We start from the raw sequence: 23,027 nt of genomic DNA on the forward strand, positions 1-23,027 counted from the left end.
TTGAGCATGTCAAGTGCTGTTTTCCTCTATTAAATATCAGACAGTCAAAAAGGTATTGCCTAAAAGGACCAGGATGGTGTGAAATATCATAGGCCTTTCCCAATAGTGCTTGGTTAAAGCACTATCAATATTATTTATGGTGAATCTTTCCTGATTCCACCCATCACTCCAGATGTAATCATCCATAAAATTTATTACTTTAATAATCATTGCATATCATTATAGTTCCTGGAAAGGAAAAAGAGTAGAGTAAGGGAAAGAAGTGTTTTACAGGGGCTACATCCAAGACAGCGGCACTATTTCAGGATACCGGAAGTCCACATCTTCAAATGTGCCCGTTATTTCAAAATATATTTCAAAACAACAGGGATACTATTCCAGCATCCTTGTAACCCTCATTCCATAAGCATTAAGGGACTTGTCAGAATAGCACTTGTATTTCGATCTAATTTCAAAATGATACGCAATTTTGACCTATGGGTGCAGTGTAGATGCACCCAGGGAGAGTGCCAACAGTCTGAGAGAAATGGAGCCTGTGCATGTAGAAATGCTAGATGGATACCAGAATTAAGCCGCCTTTGTCTACACAGTTTTGTATTCTACAAACCACAAAGCCAACTACGTAAGCCATAAGAGCACTGATTTCTTCGCTGGATTTGAGATGGGCCTCCAACAGTCAGGTGAATTTCCTGATCGTTTGGTTCTAGCTCCATTAAGCCATAACTTTTCTGAAACACAATCTTGCAAAGGCAGGCAGTCTGGATCCCTCACTGGTTGAGTTTCTCCCTGATCCAGAGGATTTCCACAACCCCCATTCCCCAATAAATGGAAGAAAGCTCTTTCTCTATTCAAGATTTTCATGACAACAGTTCAGGACAAAGCTCCCCTGCCAAAGATGAGTGACCTTAGTGCAAGAGGTAGAAAGGTCAATGAGGAAACAAGGGAAATTAATCAGAGTAGATGTGATGCCGTATGATTTAATGGATAGGGAAGCTGTGGCTCCCTTAGCTACTCCAGGAGACGCCTTACCACACGGAATGAATAAATGGGGACTCTACATGACCGATAACTATAAAGACATCAGGTTTACCATTTCATCCAGGAAATATTAAGGGAGAAATTTCCTCCTGTTACCCTTTGATTACAATTACACTAGTCATGGATGTACCGTCCCAGACACAGAGTAGGCTTTTCCACCAAAAAACTGTACAACTAGTGTAATTCTATTAGATGAAAATTAACCAACTTTTCTTTGCATCACACATGGCTAATAAAAAGCATAGCTGCCAGTCAGAAGACTGCCATCTTATCAGGTTCCCTTCCTCTTTCAATGGCATTATTTTCCTATGGAACAACATGGACTTTGAGAATGGGACAAGAAATTGTCCTTTATAAAGATAGCAAATCATTCAGAAGAAGAATATTGAGGTAGAATCCAATCTGACCCCTTAGAAAGTCAGAAGCTTAACTACAGATCTTCTGCTTTAAAATGATAAAAATCACACATATATTAGTTCAGAAGGGTGGGCTAACCATTTCACTAACAACCCAGATAAAGAAATATCTAAGTAGACTGTTTTCAGAAGTTCCAGGTTCTTGATCTACTAGCCAAGAGTCAGTTTGTCAAATCTATTAACTCAGTATATATTGGGCAGATGATACAACTCTCAAATAGTTTAAAGAAAGAAGAAAAATGTGTCAAATCTCATTTTAAACATATAATTCTATTGTGAAGGTCACTTCCAGCTCTGAAAACTGATCTAGAGAGGCAGCAAGGAGTTCACTGAACAGTACCACAAAGCATCTCAGATCTTATCAGCCGCTTCAAAAGAGTTGGGCACACTACATGTTAACTAGTTCCACATCTGAGAGATTTGGGCAGAAATAATTTGCAAGATTTCTTTTGACTGTCGAAGAAGAGCACGGGGTCAGAAAAAACAGGCACAGAATTCAGAGAATCCTGTGGTACCAAAATCTTCGCAGATTATCAGCCTCTATGTAGAACTCTGCCACGCCTCAGTCAGGACTGGAGGATCCAAAGCTATAGCTGATGTTTGTATCCATTTCATACATCCAATAAATAAGCATCTAAGCTGTACTTTGACTGTAAAACCAGAAATCCCATTAGTCTATTACACATGACAGGAATGCTTCCTAGTCTCAGCATAAGAGGACAGCATTTAATATGGTATTTCTTTTGTGTTCATGGGTGACTGAATCAATCTATTCTATTGTACCACTGTACTGAATCATTATACTGGCTATGGTATGAACCACTCTAATTAGCAGTTACAGAGAGTACTGATATAGATTCTAAAAGGCTGAAAATTCTTTGGAGATGTTTCAGCTACAGAGAAACAGCTATCATTAGTGTGAGGGGAAAGGTAATAATTAGTGTGAACCAGTTTTCAAGATTCATTAAAATAGCCAAATTATTCATTTTAATTAATATTTTTCACTAGACTTCAAAGCTGCAAAGCAGGAGCAGAATCTGCTTTAATTTCATAGCCATTTATTCTGCAAAGGCACGTCTACACAGCAGGGCTAAAGCCAAAATAAGCTACGCAGCTTCAGCTACGTCAATTGTGTAGCTTAAGTCAAAACAGCTTATTTCAGCTTTTGGTGCTGTCTACACAGCATGAAGTCCGAGAAAGAGAACTTTCTTTTGACTTCCCTTACTCCTCGTAAAAGGAGGGTTACAGGAGTGAAAGTAAGAAGTCCTCCAGCTTGACATTATGTCGAAATAACTGCTTGTAGTGTAGATGTAGACTGCATTTTTGTGTAGTTGTACCCCAAATTTTATAAGTTAATCACTCTCTGCCCACCTGCATAACCTTCATGCTCAACCTCTACACAAAATTAGTAAATAACTTTGTGTAAAGGTTGTAAATACTCAGCAGAAAGGTTGAAGAATCAGGCTCCTACAATTTGAACACTGGAAGCTAACATAATATTTCATCCTATCCCAACTATCTGGGAGCAGTTAAGTAACAAAGGACAATTTACCTCTGTATTCTCCTCTTCTTTTACTCTTCTTGACTATAAAAGAAGTAGTAAGACATTAGCTGTGTATTTTAGACGGTAGAAATACTTTTAACTAAAATAAATAAATAAATAAATAAATAAAAATAATGAAAATGCTATAGTCCTTTGCTAGAATGTCCACAAGTAGTAGAAAGCTTACCTTTTCTTGAGAAAAGGCAGCTTTGCCTTCCTCACTCTTTTCATCCATCTCATCATCACTCCACTCCCAGTCCCCATCTTCAGTCTTGTGAAGGTGGCCACTAGAGCCGGGTACTCGTCTAACCTACCAAAAGAGAGACACAATAGAAGTTAATGCATGTAATTCAAAAACCTTGCATGCATTCCAGTAACTAAGTGAACTGTTACTGTATATACCCGCAGGACTTCATTCTGTAGTTTGGTTCAGGAGTGAGGGCTTTCCATATCACCTCTCCTGTTAATACTTGGGCTTTTAAAAAATATTTAATGTTGTATGCTATCAGGAAGGACTGCTTGAACGAATGACAATTTACCAACCTCCTTTGGAAAACCACGACTACCTGGGATCAGAACCTGCAAGCAATTACTGTACATAGTTCTCATTACTGTGAGTAGACTCTCTCTCTTAAATGGGACAGGCCATTCATGGTACTCTTCAAGGTTAAAAAGTTATACATACTACTGCTCACAGGATATGCACATTAAACATTTAGAGTTTTGAAATGTTTATGCAGAAATGTTAGTTGATGTTAAATTGCTGTAGTAAAATAAAGTTCCACCTTTCTGACTCACACAATACGATCCCTAAAAATGTTTGCTGTTGACATGGAACAGATTTAATATGGATGGCAAAAAAGCTCTTAAAGCAAAAAGCCCTGACAAGCACAAAAATGTAGTGAAAACCTATTAAACACTTCTGATCTTTAAGGTAAGTTTGCATCTTTATAAATAAGTAAAATGCATTCAGGCATGACTACAAAAACAGAAGGCATGCATGTAGCACGTTGCAGACTGGGCAAATATATGTATATTAGGCAGCCTAATGAAGCACACACTAGGAGCATCCAGCAGCTAACTCCTAAATCAAAAAAAAATCAAATACCCTTCTGTTGCCATCTTGCTCTTTTTCAGAACCTGACATCATGCCTGTTTTCCCAGGATTCTGCTCAACCTACTTGAGCAAAACAAAACAGAATCAGACTACTCTGAACATACCTTGGAAAGCATTTACGAGACTCATGAGATTGCTACAAGCACAGCATGATAATCAGCAACCACACTGGCGTCTGATTATAATCAGTTTCCTTAATTATGTCAAATGATCAAACAAAAAAAAAAAAAAAACCAAAAAAAAAAAACCAAGAAGTAGTCCACAGTGCAGAACTTTAAATTCCTTTGCAGTTAAAACTCAAGATGTCTTTCTGTTTTTTCTAAATGGTCTATTGTACTCCAAATATAAAATGGAAAAATTCAACTGAAAGAAAGTTATACTGCAACAGGAAAAATGGACTATGAAGAGCTGCATGATACTATCCATTTCTACCCAACAAGGAGAACTTGCCATGACTGGAGTTTTGGGGGCACAGGGGTGTCACAGCCAGAGTTGGAGTCGAGCCAAAGGTCAGAGCGAGAGGGAACAGAATCAGATAAGTAGGAACCAGGAGCAAGGCAGGGAAGCCAGGTGAGAGGACAGAGTCCAATGTAGTTGCCAGACAGGAATTCACCCAGTTATGTGAACATTTTCCTGTCTTGCTCCTTTGGATTTAAATAGATTATAGCTTAAATGGGCCTATTTAAATAAATCCTGGCCCTTCTCCAATCAGGGTCCAAAGGAAGGCTCCTAGATGTAGCTTCATGTTTCATGGTCTCTCTACTTGGTAGCAAGCTACTGAACACTCTAAAAGGATCATCTCCTATTTAGCACACTAGCCCAGGACTGCAGAGATCAATGTTCAATTCCATCCTCTGCCACACACCAGATAAGAGCAGGGTGATGTCAGTCTACTAGGAACCATGTCCCAGGTTTGAGACACATGGATGTGTGAAAGAACGATACATAGAAAGCAGTTTTAGGTGCAGTGAGAAATGCAAGATAAGATATATTTTAAAGCTTTCTTTTAAAATACTAATAATCCTTTGTAGTTATTACTTCCTTACTCAGATGCACATATTTTATCTTGAAGAGCAGAGAAGCTTAGAAGCCTGTACAACATTTTCTAGGATGTTCCAAAAAGACAGAAGTTTGATCCACGTTTGGATTTAGGTAGATTTTTATTTGTACAATTTATCAAAAGAAACCAAAGTCCAAAGCAAGGTGTGCCATTCTCTGAACTGCAATTATGCATTTGTTTATTAATCCCACCATGATGATGTTAGCAACAGTCTGTGAAGGGTAACAAAGTAGTCACTACCACGAGAGGTGCTATTCTGCAACACTGAAACAAATAGAGAAAAAAACTCCCATTCAGAAAGAATGGAGGATTTTGGGGGTTGTTCTTAAAAAGAGATTAAGATTTACATGGAGGCTAACCTTACAAATCCATGCAATGGTGTTTGCTCTCCAGTTGCTGCTTACTGATAGCTGGGGAGATACATAGCTAGAAGCAGACTGCAGAGCATTTTAAAAATATTGAAGTGTGACCACTGCACTGTAACACCACACCACACATAGTAGCTATTTAGCTTGATAATGACTAACCAAACAGCTTCCAAATAACCATACAATTCTCATATTGATAGAATGCGAAAAACTGCTCTGCAAAGTATTATAAATATGATTTAGACAAACAAGACTATTATTATTCTTTAACAGCTGCACTGAAAACTCTGAAATTGCCCAAGCCACAAGCTCAATGTACTTTTCAGACATGTTTTGCATTTTCAAAGTCTATAATCCATTTGAATCTCATGAATTTACTCTCTATGGGGGGGGGGGGGGGGAAAGGGGGGAGGAGGAAAGAAGCAGGAGGGCCATTTGGCCCAGGCCTCAGGAGACAGATGGGCCTCAAATTTTGACATTTTTCTACCAAGTCATTGCCACTTTTTACACCTTGCTGTTATAACAGAGACAACAAAAAATGCTAGACACACCACTATACCCACACACCCCACCTGCAAAAATTCATTTAAATCATTATGGGACCTCAGGCCTTAGCCAATTTTTCAGTCACATCTGAGTTTTCATCTGTGTAACTGGAGGATAGAGTAGCTTCTGTGATTAGTGATTCTATGTAATGAAACCTGGTTTACAGTCTTTGCATAGTTTAGAGGTTTTGAAAGTCATAATTAATTCTGTTACTGGAAAGTATTTTGCTTGGTCTGAGGGGGAGTTTAACCTTTAAATTAGATGTTTCTCTGCGCATACGATATTTTTGTATTCCTGTTTTTTCTTATGTGTCTTCATATACAATAGCCATATTAGGCTCAGCTATAAGCTACCTCTTCATCCAGTTTGGTTCACCTTTAAAAGGCCTTTTTTTATAATAAACATTTAATTCTAGTTGTTTAATAAACTATGTTCATATGCATAACATACCAGTTAAGGAAATTTAACAGGAACATGTTAGACGAAATTTCGAGATTTTGAAATAAGGCTATAAGGTCCATAGTAAATAACCATTGGGGGAGGGGGGTTATTACCATAAAAGTCTCAAGTATAATACTCACCTATGTATAATATGCATCTGCCTTTTAAAAGGTAAAAATTCTTGAATAAACTAAACTCTTATCTATAATGTGCCCCCCATTATACTCAAGATTTTAAGGTATGCATAGAAAGGAAGGGGCTCGCGCCTGCCGCCGAACCCTCTGCCCAGCTGAGCTTGCGCCTGCCGGGCGAGGGGGGGGGGGGGTCGGGTCTTCCCCCGCCCAGTTGCCAGCACACCGAGCTCATGCCTGCCGGGGGAGCCTCCTCTGCCCAGCTGTCCTCATGCCTGCCAGGGGGAGCCTCCCCCACCCAGCTGCCGGCCGCCCCCAGCCCAGCCCAGCCCATGCCTGGCGCCCCCCTCCCCCTGTCCAGCTCGCGCCTGCCGAGGGTGAGTTTAAAACTTTTTTTAAAAACCTCCTATGGATAATGCGTACCTCAACTTTGACATTAAAAACGGGGGGGAAAAAAGCGTGCACTATACTCGCGACTTTATGGTCTATAATATTAATTGCAAAGTACATACAATTACAATTTGTATATAAAATGTGTATAACCAATAGCTGTTAGCAAAATTAATTTATTATGTTACTATGTGTTAAAAGAACCCTTTTATAAAAATGAGGCAAAGATTTGAAAGCGGTGCAAGTAAGAGATGGCAAAAGCAACAGAGTGAAGTAGCCATTAACAGTGAAAAATAACAATTTCTTATAGAAAAGATGCCTCAGCCATTAGATGGTGACCATACTGACACTTTCATGTCTGAAGATGAAAACTTTGTATCCACAAATCACATTTCAACGCCACTGCCTCAAACTGGGGTCATTAATCAAGACACAGAAAAGCCAACAGTAGCGATAGATGAAGAAGAATCTACACTCATTTTAGAGACTGTGCAGGGAGGAAATAAGGACCTCGGAGCAGCAAGAGCAAAAACTTGTGTCCAGTGGTAGTCATAATGTAAAAAAAAGCAGCATGAGAACCGGATATTGAACTTCTTGATAAGGACCATGTGGCTCAAATGCAGGTCATTTCTCAAAGTTAGTTGTTTTCAGATTCCACATAATATACCAAAAGATACTAAAAATCATGCATTTCCCCCGTCGTCTGCTGACAAAAATTTCCAAATGGAGAGATCTACACAAGAGACTGACTCTGCTGGAGCATGGAAAAGCAGGCTCTGTACTGTGTATCCCGCCTCATTTTTAACAGCAATACTTCAAATGCATTAGTACTGTCTAATCCATCCAATTAGAGCATTGGTAGAGGTTGGAGGAAGTTGAAAGACCAAATACCTGCACATGAAACTTCAGTCTTGCATAAAGGTAACATGGAAATCAGCTAGTAAAGCAGCACTAGCTGACAGTTCAATTGAAAGCTTACTCCTGAGTGAAATAAAACACAGAAACTGATAACTGGAAAACCCCCTTGAGCGCATACTGAATGTCTTTTTCTCTGAACAGGGATTGGCTTTTTTGGTTCCAGTCAATGTATCAATTACCCTACAAATGGAAACTTCCTTGGTATACTTGAGCTTCTTAGCAAGCATGACTCACTTTTATCATGTTAAACGTGTTTGTGAATCACAAGAAATTAGAAAATGCATGCATATCCATTATGTGTCTACCAGAATATAATACAAGTTTACTGAGCTGTATGGGATCATTTGTGCAAACAACAATTCTTAAAGAGATACAACATCAAGTAGTTTTCAACTACTATTGATGCAACTCCAGATTGTTCTCAAAGAACAGACAAGCTTGGTTGTTCAATATGTTAAAATTGCAGGAAGTTACAAGTTTCAATTGAAGAACGATTCATTTTGTTTGATAATTTCATGAAAAAAACCTGGAAGAGAAGAGAAAGGTTAGAAGTCTTCAAATTAAATTTTCGAATCTACACTGGCCAAGCCTATGACAACGGAGCCAATATGGTTGGAAAGCACAACAGAGTACAAGCAGTCTTTCTTGAGCAAAATCTGAACTGTATTTTCTCCAGTTGTGGCACTAAATCTTCTCAGCATTGATTGCGCTGAATCATGCAAGGAAGCAATCACATACTATGGAACAATCCAGCAATTGTACAACCGCTTCAGCAGCAGTCCTCGAAAGTGGAAAATTCTGAAGCAGCATCTGCCCATTTCCCTTCATGGCATATCAATAACGAGATGGTCAGCACGAATTGATTGTGGTAAAGCTGTTCTCACAGTCCAGATGCTGTACAACTAGTTTGAATCTCTTACGCTTACAGCACAGGCTCGCACTGAGCTTAAGTCAATTCAGAAGAATACATCAAAATTTGAGTGCATGTTAATGTCATTCATGTAGATGAAGCTGATAAAAATGTCCCATAAAACTTATCTAGTAACTGAAGCATGCAATGCTACATTAGATGTTGAGAGGGATAACACTGAACTTCTTAAAGATATTCAGAAGATTCATAGATCAAAGGGATGCAATCCTTTGAGTCCAAATCAGTAGCACAGGGTATTGACATTTCATCTGAGTTTTCCACCAATTGCAGCCGAACATCTCAATCTAATGCAGAAAGGCACTATCAAGTCAATGTGGATTTTTTTTATTATTGACTCCATCAAATCTGGTCTTACACGTTGATTTGAAGTTCAGAAAACTAAGTGATGAAGATCTATATTCAGCCACTAAACAGTTTCAAAGATACAACAGCAAAATTTCAAGAGATCTCTGATGAGATAGTCTTCCTGAAATGTATACATTCCACCAGCTTTAAAATTGGACTGCAAGCCAAAAGAACTGCGTCAAGAAATATTTCATCTCATCCTGCCAACTATATTTCCTAATATCACAATTGCATTACATATTTGTCAGTTTCCCTGCATCAGTGGATTCAGGTAAATGCATGTTCAACATGTTAAAACAAGTAAAGAACTATCATCATTCTACAATGGGATAAGAGCATTTGAATGGGCTTTCAATCCTTAACATTAAGAGTGATGTTGCACATAAATTAGATTTGTCTTCAATTATAAACAAGCTTGCACACAAAGCCAGTAAAGCATTCCTAAAGTATAGTTTTGCTTGCAGTGAAAACTCACAATTAAAGTTACATTTCATTATACATGCTATTGGTAGAATGACTTAATTGTTAATAAATAAATCTCAAGTGTTAATTTTCATATATTCTTTTGGTTTTAGTATGACCCTGTGAACGAGAAGTTAGATATGTCAGGAGGCTGGGACCGAAGTCTCTAAACTAAAAGTGGCCCAGGCCTCTGTTATTCTCTGAAAGGGCCTGGATACACTCATGCACTAAACCTCCTGCGCTTAGCATGAACACTTACACGTTTTCAGTTGTTCAGAAAACCTTCTATATAGAGTGATTTTAATGGAGTTCAGTCGTGCTGGCAAAGGCTGTAAGCCTTACTGATGAATGAGTGTACTTCAAGTTTTTAAATGATTGATTTTAAGAAGTAAACAAATAAATGCCTCAAGGGAAAAAAGTGTCAATCAAAATATGGTGTTCAACTGAATAATTTTTTTAAAAAAATTGTCTGACAGCAGAAGAGCAAATATAGGCCAAAAGGGATCAGCTGTATGTGAAAGACCACAGAACATATTTATGTGAAAGAAAATAGGAACCTCAGCTACACCACAACCCCCAAGCCACTGAACAACAAGTCACCTTCAAGGAGTACAATTGTGCAGAAATTCTGCATAAACCATTTTTATATGACATGAGAGCTTGACGTTTCTGTTCTCAGCAACTGGATTTTGAACAACTTATTTGCCAGGACCAACTGTGGATTGAGGGACACCACACAAGTTCAGTATTAGCTCAAACCACAGTGGTATTAATCTGTCTACTATCAACAGGTACCAATGGGCTTGTTTAAGTAGGCTGGAGTGAGGAGAAGGAGGTTAACGGTAAAGCAACGGAGCGGGGCAAAAAAGTGAGTTGTATGTTTGTTTCTTTCTTTAATATTGCCAGTTGTAACATTTTGTGACTAACAGGTCATTCATTGCAATACGAACATTATCTATCTTAAGGCAGATAGCCTTAATTTACAGCTCCCACATCTTCAGCCCCTGCACCTTCTTCAGGTTTCTAGCACTTCTGAACTGGCTCATTTCATTTTGTGTATGTGTGTACAGTTGTGTAAAGTATATTGAGGATGACATGAACATTCAAACTAGCATTAACCACTTCTGAATGACGGAAAACACAGGCTATGTCTAGACAAAGCAGAATTTTCAAAAGACGATATGCAAACTCCCATGGGATCTTTCGAAAGAGAAAGTAGTCTGCACACTTTGTCAGGAAAAAACCCTTTTTAAAAAAAATGCTCTTCCTTAAAAAAGGAGGTTTACACGATTTTCAAAAATGGGGTTTTCCCCCCCAAAAAAAAACGCATCCAGACTACTTTCACTTTCAAAAGATCCTCTTTCAAAAGTGAGAGCGGAAGCAGATATGCAAATTCCTGTGGAATTTGAATATCCTCTTTTAAAAAGAAAAACAAAAAACAGTTTAGACCTGCCCTAACATTTACAAGCCAGAATAGCAGAACAGAAGTCAAGTTATACATCAGTCAGAGCTTTATACAGTCTGAAATTGTGGCAGCCAAAAGAACAATTGAGTCATCATACATTTAAGACAGATTCTTTTATTAAAAGATTTGTTCCAGGAATTATGTCTGTGATACAGGAGGTCAGATTAGATGATCAATGGTTCTTTCTGATCTTCGATTCCATGAATCTAACATACCTTTCTGTTCTTGCAAGTGCCATCTACTGGATCAAATGCATACAATGGGGAATTTCCCCCGCCGCAGAAACTTTCAGATCTAGCACACCTCCCCCTGTAGCTTTGCTTGTTAAAATCACTTACTCTACATAATGTTAAATCAATCTCCAGTATTGTGTCTGATTCAGGTGAGGGACCTCCTAGCCTGGGGATGGGTTAGAGCTGGAGTACTGCTATGATCCTGGTCAGAGCTCAGGTATTTTGCAGCATGAGTGCAGCTGAAGTCTTGGTCTCCAGACTCCTGGAGAGTCTGCCAATACTATCCCATAATCCCCTGGGGCTATACTTAGTTATCCCCTTCAATCCCAAAATGTCCCACTACTTTTTCAGGAACCAGAAACAGCCAGCTCAGTATATAAACTTTCATTTCCCACAGAAACAGTCAATACTCACTTGTATTACCATGGCCAGCTCTAGAAGGCCTGCACCCAGCGTGGTGCTATTTGGCCAGAAAAACATCTGGATTCAGGTTAGCCTCTGATGTGAGTTAAGCAAGATGTTCAACTTCACCAAGTGCACAAGAAGTGATCACCTCTGCGAAACTACATCCAAGCAGTGGCGGGTATTGAAGGTCTAGTTGAAATAGTGATCAGTTGGCTGAAGATGGTGCAAGAATGTCAACGGTGCTTCTGTGAACTCCTCATTTTCCGGCCTCTTTTACACGGAGCACTGTAGCCAGACACAAACCCCATCTTGTTTCCCCTCCCCCCCCCCGAGAGCAAGAGAAAGGCAGTCAGCCTTTGATGCCCTGGGAACGCAGGTGTGGTGCCTGTCCCTGACTCTACCATAAACAGAAACCAGACAGTAAATGGGTTAGCTGACGACTGGAAGGCCTCCCGTCGCCGTGATGGCTAGTATCAGTAATTGACACGCCTGCACTGTCTCAGAAGAGGAATCTTCGTCCATCACATACCAGAGGTGCCCATTGTCTGCATCTTCCCAGGTGTGAATTATGCTTTGTACCCTTCGCATTCAAAGCCATTTTTCCTAATTGGCCACTTGAGACCAGGAAGAAGCCCATGTGACCCAAGGGGTATAAAGAGGGTTTAGTTGCCCACCCCATTTGAGCTCCAATCACCTACACCTGCTGGCAGGTATTGATTATCTCCCGAGGTCCATGGGACGCCCAACCTCGTGCCCTACTTCTTCCCGAGGGATTGAGAGAAAGACGCTGGCCATGCCAAGTCTGGAACGCAGGGGTGAGAATTGTACCTGCAATGTGTTTTCTTTATGTGTACACTTTAATTGTCTCTCTGTTATAAGTTTAGTTACTTTATTATAGTTTAAGGCAAACTGCTTCATTTCTATTGTAAACTGCCTTTGGTAAGGTGATTTAGCTATAAACTTTGGGAATAAGTGGGATGTCCTCATTCACTTATATATAGAACCAAGTTTCTTTTATTTTATTTTCTCTTTCTTTCTCCTATAATAAGCTAGTGGGTGTCAAGCTTCTGACTTGAACCCGTGCTGCTGTACCTGAACCGAACACAAACAAAAGAACTTCAGCCGGTCAAAGGGACAGGTATAGGAAGAGCTTGGGCGTTTTGGATTGTGTCACTCCCCGGTGGCAGATCCATTGGGGCACTTCTCAGTCTTTCCCTAAGGCTGCCCGCTGCGAAGGAATCTTGGATTCTAGCAGCTAAAATCTGCAGGTGTTATAAGCTCTCCATATAAACTTATTGGGGTGCCCGTCAACGTCCTCCAGCTTGCCCACTGCAAGGGACCCGGTCTCAGCAGTTGAAGTCTCGGGTGTATAGCGCGCACACACACACCGGGGCATCTGAGAGCCTGTTGGCTGCCCTCTGCGATGGGACCCCGGTCCTAGCAGTAAAGTCACAGACGTTAAACTATTTTTCGGGGCGCCTTCCAGCCTCCTAGGCTGCCCACTGCAACGAGACTTTGTGTCTCAGCAGTTGAAGACTTGGGTGTAACACACACACACACACACACACACACACACACACACACACACACACACACTGCCCTGACCATTTCGGCTGACAAGCACAAGTAGCAAGCAAAGCACCCACAGTGAGGCATGCCAACCTGCTGAGCAGAGATGGCACCCACATAACCTCCTCTTGGCTCCAACAGGCAGACAGCCATCCAGAAGATTAAATTCAAAAAGTGACACCATGGTGTTCTCTAGGACAACAGTAGGGACAGTGGCACCCTTTGTAATAGTGTCATAGGATGAAAATAGTGAGCTTTTAAGTTCACAGGCAAGCTATAACAGTCTCTGGAAAATCCAGGCATCGTGCACCCTGCCATTGCATCAGTGTTTTGGAGCCATGGATCTGCCCTTGCAGTAGCATAACGATTTGTGTACTCATATGCTCCTTGTGGAGGGTAAACTATAGGCATGAGTCCCCTCAATAGCCCCAGCACAGTTGGAAAGCCCATTCTCACAGACCCAGCAAATACTTTCAGGAGCATTTGCTATGACCACCCTCTCTGGGTGCATCACAGTCCTGGTCACCTCAAACCTCTTCCACAACCGATCCCATAGTTGACTTGCCAACTCCAAATTGGTTGGCTATGGACTGGTAGTCTGGGGTAACCAGCTTCCAGATGGCCATAGTATCCCTCCTTCTGGACTGTGTGGCAGGGTCAGTCCCACTCCTGGGCCCTGACCCCTGTTTAGCCCACTGCCCTGCAGTCTAGTAATCAAAGTAATATGGCTTACTCTCCTTGGTTTGAGATTTGTTGTCTCCCCATAGTCATTTAACAAGGTTGATGCTGTTCTCTTGGCTCCTCCGGTGTCTCTCTCTCTCTCCAAACTCCTCCTCCACTCTCCAAAACTCCTTCACAGCTCTCCAAACTCTCTCAGTTCTTCTCAATTCGCTCCCCACTCTCACAACCCTCTCTCCATGCTCACAGGAAAAGGTCTTAAATAGGCCTCCAGGCAGCCCCAATCGGTTTCACCTGGGCCTTAATTGATTTTGCAGCTGCTCCTAATTAGCCAGGATTGCTGACTCTCTCTGCCTCTTTCCCCTTCCATCAAGCTCTTTAACCTGCTGTATCACCCCCTGCTCTGTCACAACTGGCACAACCATCCTCATGTGCCTTGGTGCTCAGGGGTAGGGCCAAGTGATTACAAAGCCTCCAGAAGCATCTGCTTCTTTGTATAAAAATTCTGGACCTACAGTTGGTCATGCCAGGTCGACATAACGATGCAACCCCACCAGTCTGTACTCGCACCTCCACTTCAAGAATGATGGTAGACACAGGGAGAACATGCAGCAAAGGCAATAGGCATGAGCAGCATCAGCAAGGTCACAGCTGGCATCTCAGCAATCCCTTCCAAGAAGGGTCTTTGGGAGCTCAAAAACTGCCACAACCCCCAATGTCTCACAGATTTCTCAAAACAGAACCGAAGGAAGGCGTAGAAGTTCATCCTTTGGGTTGGAAAACGTGTTGATGGGTCTACTTACTTGGAGCACGTGGACACAAAAAGCACTGGATAGATGTGCAGTCACGTTAAAACCATTCAAATGCTTCTGTTCAATGTCAAATGGATGGACAGATGAGTTCGCCCACAACCCACCATGCAACACACCCTAAAGCAGCTGCTGTTGGTAAAGGTAGAAGGAACTCTAAAATACAATCGTATATGCCCACAGAAGCTATTTTGACTGAGGTCTATATAGAGCAGCCTGGACATGTCAGCATAATTGTGAGGCTTGGGTTTCCAATTCAACGTGGTTGCTCAAGCATGACTTTGGGAACAGTTTGCAGATGCAAAAAACACATATTGGGCTTACTAATAGGGCAGAGAAGCACATGGTTCAGATCACACTACAGAATTGTTAACTTAGAAGTCTACTAACATTCTCTTTTTATAACACATTTTGTTACAATCTTCTATTGGGCACCCATTGTAGCATCTCAGCTGCTCAAGTTCTTAAGTACGAAAGTAAGTATTATTCTCTTCTCTTCATTTTACAGGTAGGGAATGGAGGCACAGACAGAATAAGTGACTTTCTTAAAATCAGATATGAAATCTATGGTGGAGCAGAAAACTGAACCTACGTCTCAAGTCCTCAAAAAAAAAAAAAAAAACCACCCCACACACCATGGAAAATTCTTTAAATATGTATAATCAACTTAATTTATATTTCTGTATTGGGTTTAATTATAACATGCAGTATTAACAGTGTGCCCTTATACAAGAATGGTATATTTCAGAGTAACATTACTCAGACTGAGGGGGAAAGAGGAAGGAAATATAGAAAAAAACCCCGAGATTCCAATGTGATTTCCATTGTCTTCAAAGAATAAAAGCCATTTGCTGTACAGGAGGCAAACTGATTTGTAACTTCAGCTAATAAAGAAAACAATGAGACCCTTCAGTCTTACAAAGGCAAATTAACATGTATTAGGAAACATGTTTCACATTAATCAGAAGAGTGTGCAGGGAATAAAAAAAAATGAATTTCAATGGCTGGCATTTAAACTGTACCCAGCACAAAAGCAGCTCAGCACATTGTAATCTGCAACCAAAAGCAGTTTGTAGGAAAGGGGGAAAAAAAAAAAAAAAAGAAAAAAAAAAAAGGACTAACAAGCTGCTGCTAACATCACCACAGCTGTGGAAAGAAGGAAGACAATATGAATGTCAGCTGGTACTGAAAATGCTTGTAAAATTAATGAATAAAAAGAACCCATGACTATGACAAAAAATATTTAAAAAGTCAAATTAACCAAAGGAACAATTACAAAAAGTAATTGCAGGAATTGGCCCTCCTGGTCATGCTTTTCCTAGCCAACAGTAAAGTACTTATTCTAACAATATACACCAGGAATAGAAAATTTAAAAATTCAAACAGTAATAGCAAATAGTGCTTACAAAACAATTCAATGAATTTATAGAGGATTAGTAAGCCCAATATTCAGAGATCCACAGAAAGCATTCAAGCAAATAAGACTGCACAAAGATAAACAAGGATTGCATGCAAAGAGCAACTCTACTATTTCTGGAACTTGTTAGAAGCTAACCCTACCAAACGAAGCTGTAACCCAAAACTCACCTAAATAATGCAGCAAGAATCCCAGTGTCAAAGTGAAAGCTGAACACAAACTATGGAGACTTGGTGAATATTAGCACAAGAGATATTTGCAATATTTAATTTTCACTAAACAGTTTTCGATTACTAACTAGGAATTCATTATGTAGATCTCTATTGACAGGGAGTCTGATTACTGAAAACTTTCTAAAAGAAATTGAGGAGTAGAGCAGATAGCATTTCCTCAGTAAGTTTTTGCACACTTAGTACAAATGGGGATTCAAACCAACCCTCCTCCTACCCTCCAAAAATTAAATTTCTTTCATTTAAATTTCTGTTTATAAGATATATATGAAAATATAGAAAACTAGAGTACATCTGTATTAAGTAAAAATGCATTGCCTTTCATTTTGTGTACTTCAAATGTGATGAGACAGGATCAAGATAACAGTATGGGCAGAAGTCATTCTGAAAAAAAGTGATACTGGAAAAAAAAAACTCTCTCTCTCTATCTACACACACCATGCACCTTATGCTGTCTGCCTATTACAGAAGCTTGGGTTTGGCATATCTCTGTTTTCTTTTAAAGAGGGTTTTAGGTGCCCAGTGAGCAAGTTAAATGAAGAGCTGACACTCGGTAGGATCACCACATGCTACCACATCACATGCTTGTTTTTGCTTCCTCAGGATATATAGAACAATGTAAACTTTTTAAAACTGAGGAACACCATACAATATTTTTTAATGGGGAACAAGCAGCAAAAAACAACAAAAAAAAACCCAAACCCAACCACCAGTCCTGGGAACTGAAATGAGCCACAACTTCCCCCCCCCCCCCCACCAAGGAAGACTACCCTAACAACAGTATGGTACATGGGGCTAGAAACGCAGACCACAAAAAAAAGTAAGGATAATAATAAACAAATGCTAAATAAGGTCATGTGTCTGGCCAAGAGGGAGGGTAGAGGGGTGGTCTTGGCGCTGAATGTCTGGCCAGGAGCGGGTGGGTATTGGGCAGGGTGTCCAGCCAGGAGGGAGGGTGCAGGAGGGGATTTGGGGCAGGTTTTCAGAGCAAGCTGGCAGGGGGAGGGAAGCGGAGAGGGGGGCCACGTATCTGGCTTGGCACCCCACTGGCAGGGCGAGGGGGCGGGGAGTAGAAACCCCAACCATCCCCGCCAGATTAAACTCTGCCACTTCGCCAGCAGGCTGGGGAGGGGCGCAAGGGCGAGAGGGCGAGAGAGAGAGAGAGAGAGAGAGCGCGCGCAGCAGCACATGGGGGGCAGCAGAGTCTGAGCTGAGGGGAGAGGGGCAGCAGAGCCCGAGCACACCCCAAGGGGAGGAGGGCAGCAGAGCCTGAGCCAGGTTCCCTGCAGGCGGCAGTTTTACAACGCCGAGGTCCAGGAACAGCTCCTCAGCTCTGGTCACCCCTCCCCCTCCAAGCAGCAGCAGCCGCTGTAAAAGCTGCCACCTGCACACGTGGAGGAGGAGGCGGCTGCATAGCACCGGAGGCCCAGTGGGACAGGGGCCATCCTGCGGGCTGGGGAGGAGGCAGATGCAGCAGGCGCTATAAGGGCTCTGCAGGAGACAGGGGAGGCAGAATTTTTCGGGGAACCCTGAGTTCCACTTCACGGAACCCCAGGTTTCTGCAGAGCACTGTTTGGGAAATTCTGCCCCAAGGAAAAGCGGAGCAAAAAAACCCAAACAGAACACAGTTTAAAAAACGCCTATATATAGAGTATGTAAGATTTGTCATACAAGCTAGTCTGTGGTTGGACCTCTGTGTCATATTAGCAGTTCACTACTCTGTGTCTAACTCACCAGGCCTAGCGCACACTACACCTAACACACTGTTTAATCTGTATCGTATACTAACAGCTAACACCCCAAAATTCTTGTGTGATAGATACATGGAGAGTATACATAGAGTAATGGATGTGCTAGAATTATATTCTTAAAATGTTTTTGGCAAGGAATGCATAAGCACTCTGCTTTAGACAAGAGAATGGAACATGTATTTGCCTGACAACCATGCAGGTCAGACAAGCAGACATAATGAGAGAACATTCACATGCGAGGTAAATAAAACCATCCAACTAGCAAATGTGGGAAACTGTAAAGGCATATGATCTGAACATCAAATGATGAGAAGTTGAACCAATTGATTGTGTCCAGTAATACTGTACTACAGGGCTACTCAACTTTGGAAGCTCTGGGGGCCACAATGATACAACACATACCAAGGGCGGCAACTTAAGTATGGTTGCATATAATGCAAATATCTTCTTTCACACTGAGGAGCATGAACACAAAGCATTTCCAACAATAACCCTGCACCTCCTCCCTGGAGGCTAGAAACGCCAACACCCTGTACCCATCTGTTTCAGCCAGCCAAGGAAGGGAGGGGAAGAGCAAGAGCAGATGCTGGGGGGAGCCAACTTAAAAGCCAGTTCACCCCAGCACTGTCTCAGTGGGGGGCAAAGGAGGCAGGGGGGTAGCAGGGACTGGGCATGAGCCGGGAATCAGCTGATTCCCAGCTTGCGCCCAATCCCAGATGCTGCCCCTCTGCTTTTTAAGGCTAGTGCACACCGGTGGGGACCTGGCACAAGCTGGGAATCAGCTGGCCTGGCTCATGCCAGGTTCTCACTGCTGCACTTCAGCCTTTTAAATGTATTAAGAGCATGATGGCTCTTCATACATTTAAAAGGCAGAGCCACAGTGGGGTTAGCTCCTGGGGCCTAGAGCTAACTCTGCTGTGGCTCTCCCGCGTATTGACTAATTAACTAGTTGATGAAAGTCCACCAACTAGTTGATTAAACTAATTTTTACATCTCTAACCACCTTGCATCTGCCCTAGTCCCAGTATAGTTCTGACCCATAGCTATGCTAGCTCCTCTCCACAGTTTTTGGACCACAGCACCTTCTAGCTGTCCCTGTGTTTTCCTACTTTTTTCCTCCCTCTGCTGAGAACAGGGAAGTCTGCTTGTCTAGCTGTTCCAGAGGCTGCCCAGTCTTCCCTGTTCTCAGCAGGGTACTAACCTACAGAAATTTCCTAGCTCTGACTGCCTTTAGCGATCCCTGGCTAAAACCCCACTCGGCACAGTCAGTTTCCCAGTGGCTGAGGATGTATCTTCATTGAATCTGGTTATTGCAAGTGCATACTTGAGCTCCTGGGCTCAACCTTGTTACATTATCACAGAAAACACATCAAGAAAATACAGTTTCCCACATTTCTGCTGTCAGAATCCCAAGATAACCTTTAGTGTCTAGGACTCATGTGACAAGCAGAGCAATAGGGTCTCTCTCACTCACACTGTGATCAGGCGCACCATTATGTCTTTCCTTCTGGCCCTTCAAGTTCGACTTAACCCTCTTCTGTTTGAGCTGGTTGTATGCGCCCTGGTCAACTTGCTCCAGGACTATAACCTCTCAGATACCTGACCTCCAGCTCTATCCATCTGGCCTCCCCTTGCAGCCTTTTCCACTACCACCTGCACAACTCTGGATGTTTCCCCATTGCTGAGGCATCTAGAGAAGCAATCTGCTTGGTCCCCTTGCAGGGAATGCAGGAGAAAGAGGGACTCCTTCTGGGCCCCTATTTGGAGCAAGTGTCCTATGTCAGACAATTGCCATACGACCATTAGGCTCAGATTTCTTCTGAGGGGCTGCTGACAGATTTTCCCCTCCTACACAAATAGCTCTTCTAATTGCTTCTTGGTGAGCTCAGCATAGGTTTCTTTGCTCTTCTTGCCTTTGTTGCTCCTCATTTTTGTACTTTCCTTTGCTCTATTTCCTCATCAAAATAAATGGAAAATAAAATGATAACCTATAACTGTTCCCAGACATCTCACTTGAGAAATCACAAGTTATTTTATCAGTGCTTATGTGTATACCTCGGTTAAAGGGCAACCTGCATGTAAACCTTGTTTGACTCTGCCAGTGTGACACTTTGGGCTTCTACCCAGACCAATAAGGGGTTGTGGCACCACGTGCCCAGCAACTCCAGATCCCCTTTTCAGGGGTGCTAAAACAATGTGTATAGTGCAGGTGTTGAGAGTTGTTTAACCAAATTGTAAAGTGGTTGAAACCACTTCAAACCAGGATGTGCTGCAGCACACGCCACATTTCTAGCTCCAGCACTACACTGTTTCTGCTGGAGTGGGGGCTGCTCGGGTCTAGGCTGGGAACCACAGCAGCATACCATTTAAAGCACCTAGAGTTGCAGGGCAGATGGTGACAAGCTATTATAAGTCAGGGATGAACCCAAATGAGTCACTGTGGTTCAATAGGTCCTGATAGCCCATCAGTGGCTGAGATTCATACCTATAGTTTCAGGGACAGTGGAAGTTCACTGCAGTAGACAAACAATTGTGTAGCCTCTTACAAGGAATGGGGAACACCTTCCTGGTCTCTACAGCAGTATGCTTGTGTGTGAAAGCGAAAAAGAATTGTTGATGTGAAGTGAACGGATAAATACCATTAATCAGAGTTACTCAACCCTTGCTAATATGCAGGTATATTATTTAACCTTGACCTCCAACCACAAACTCTGAGTGCTTCTAGGTTAGCCATGTATCCCAGGTATTTGTACAACTCTTATTGTCACAGTCCCTGGATGCCAAAGGTCTCTTACTTCAAGGGAAGTAAGAGAATCAAGATTACAAATAAGAGTCAAGTCCTGCTGCATCAGGACTTCTGAGATATAAGCCTTTGTTTGTTGAGAATTTCTTCACATGCCCATATGTTCTCATATTATGAGGACAGAATTAGAAAGGAGACACCATTTATTTTTCATGAGAAACAGATGGTGATGTTCATTAAACATTTTAGAGACACCAAGTAGTCTTGTCTTCTCTTGATATATAGGAAATTTATATTTCAGCTACAGCGAATGCCCTTGAATTCATGGGAAGGGGCAGGTATGGAGGAAGACTCAACTAAACTCCTGCCAGATCTGCCTGGAGTATCTAGCATTGTTCCCTCCTCCCTTTTAACTGGAAGACAACCAATATTATTCTGTGACCTGCATCAATCTATAGAAGGGCTCTCTGGTCTTACATTATGGATGCACTACATGCTATTAATCAACTAGCTGTGTTGTTCTTGCACAACAGGAGACAGAAAATGCCTTTCAGTCAAATTCCTATTGATACCCTTCTGCACTTCACCCATTACTAGATTACTCAAAATATCCAGAGAGCAGTGATCACTCACTGGAAAGCAGAGTGTGGAAGGAAATTACCTCACAGTTTCCTCTGAGCAATAAAATGCTCCTATTTCATCCCTTATTGTTCAAAAGTCAATTCAAAACACACCCTTGGTCTATAACTGTATCTTGTCTAGCCTACATCTTGAACACACTCCCAAACATCATGGCTCATGGACAGATTAATACAAAAGAAAGCTTTTGCTGAACATCACAATTCCTGTCACACTTCTTCAGTTGTGGTAAATTTCACTTTCCAGGCTTTCCAGTGAAGCACTTTTCACCATTACTAAATTCATTTTATAAAGAGAAGACTTTCTATAAACATGTCTTTAACCTCTTGATGTTGTATGTATAGAAAGGGTGTTAATATTCTCAATAGGAAAGACCTTATGCATCAATAAACAGTACTGAAAAGAAAGTGTTGCTGCTCAAGACAGACAAAAAAATTAATATTTTTTTAAAAAAAACTACTGATGATTAAGTGCCTGCAGTTTGTGTCTGGGATTAATCTCTGAGAAGCCTTTTGTGCAACAATCATTGGAGAATTTCACAACTCAATTCTTCCATTCATGGCTTTTGCATCAGGGTGTTGTCATAACATTATCATTCCAAATAAGGTTTCCTCTTCCTCTGGGGGGGGGTATTCACTTTATTATGGAAGTAGTTTTATCTGAACTATTGTGCGCATAATTCTCAGTCTAGAAGGCCCCTTTACACAACTTCAGCAATGTAGCTAATGCCTTAATGTAACTGAGAATAGAATCTTAATCTTTTAATAGACCATTTGGTGTACAGTTCATTGACAGATGCTACAAACACCCTGCCTTATATGTGATCTATTAATGTTGGTAGCTTACTGAAAGTAATTTGCAATTCAGAAAGAGGTGAATGACACTTGACATATATGGCACATTCACAGTCTCCATTTTTGTATGTTCCAACAGATCCCATGATGCAGCAGCATGTAATTGGCATAACAGTGAAGAGCCTTGCCAGAGTGTTTGTGAATGTATGCCAAATTTCAAAGATAAGTCAGGCTCAGAAAGGTACGTACATAAATCCTTGTTTGATTAAAAAAAATGGGAATTCCAAACAAACCAGACACCAGCTCTTTGATGCACTAGTTTAGTCAGGAAGTGGCAAACATCCTAGCTACTCTCAGATTATACAACTATGCAAATTTAATTAGATTTAAAATGCATGCTCTGATAATTGATAGCAAATAGGCCAAACCTTATGTGAGGTGATTTTCTGAAATTAGTTGGGATACCAAAAGGAATTTGAATATTTGAAGTATTTATGACTTTTGAACTTCACAGAATGTCTACCAAGAGACTACTCTGTCAAGGTCATTCCTGCAATAAGGCTCTCCTTTGTTTGTTAATTATGAAAG

General features: G+C 41.4%; 1 protein-coding gene across 4 annotated transcripts in view; it reads right to left on the minus strand.

Moving 5' to 3' along the window:
* STK39 (serine/threonine kinase 39) overlaps positions 1-23,027 on the minus strand; it is a 298,192-nt gene that overhangs the window by 91,209 nt on the left and 183,956 nt on the right. For 3 of the 4 annotated variants that reach the window (XM_075933552.2, XM_075933550.2, XM_075933553.2), the window contains 3 exons: positions 4,106-4,174; positions 3,185-3,307; positions 3,007-3,039 (listed from right to left, as the gene is read on the minus strand). In XM_075933552.2, coding sequence (XP_075789667.2) covers positions 3,007-3,039; positions 3,185-3,307; positions 4,106-4,174 — 225 coding nt within the window. The remainder of the gene's footprint in view (positions 1-3,006; positions 3,040-3,184; positions 3,308-4,105; positions 4,175-23,027) is intronic. The other variant, XM_075933551.2, reaches the window with a different exon arrangement.

The sequence above is a fragment of the Pelodiscus sinensis genome, chromosome 7 (genome assembly GCF_052426305.1).
Source record: "Pelodiscus sinensis isolate ZL-2025 chromosome 7, ASM5242630v1, whole genome shotgun sequence".
Taxonomy (NCBI): Eukaryota; Metazoa; Chordata; order Testudines; family Trionychidae; genus Pelodiscus; species Pelodiscus sinensis.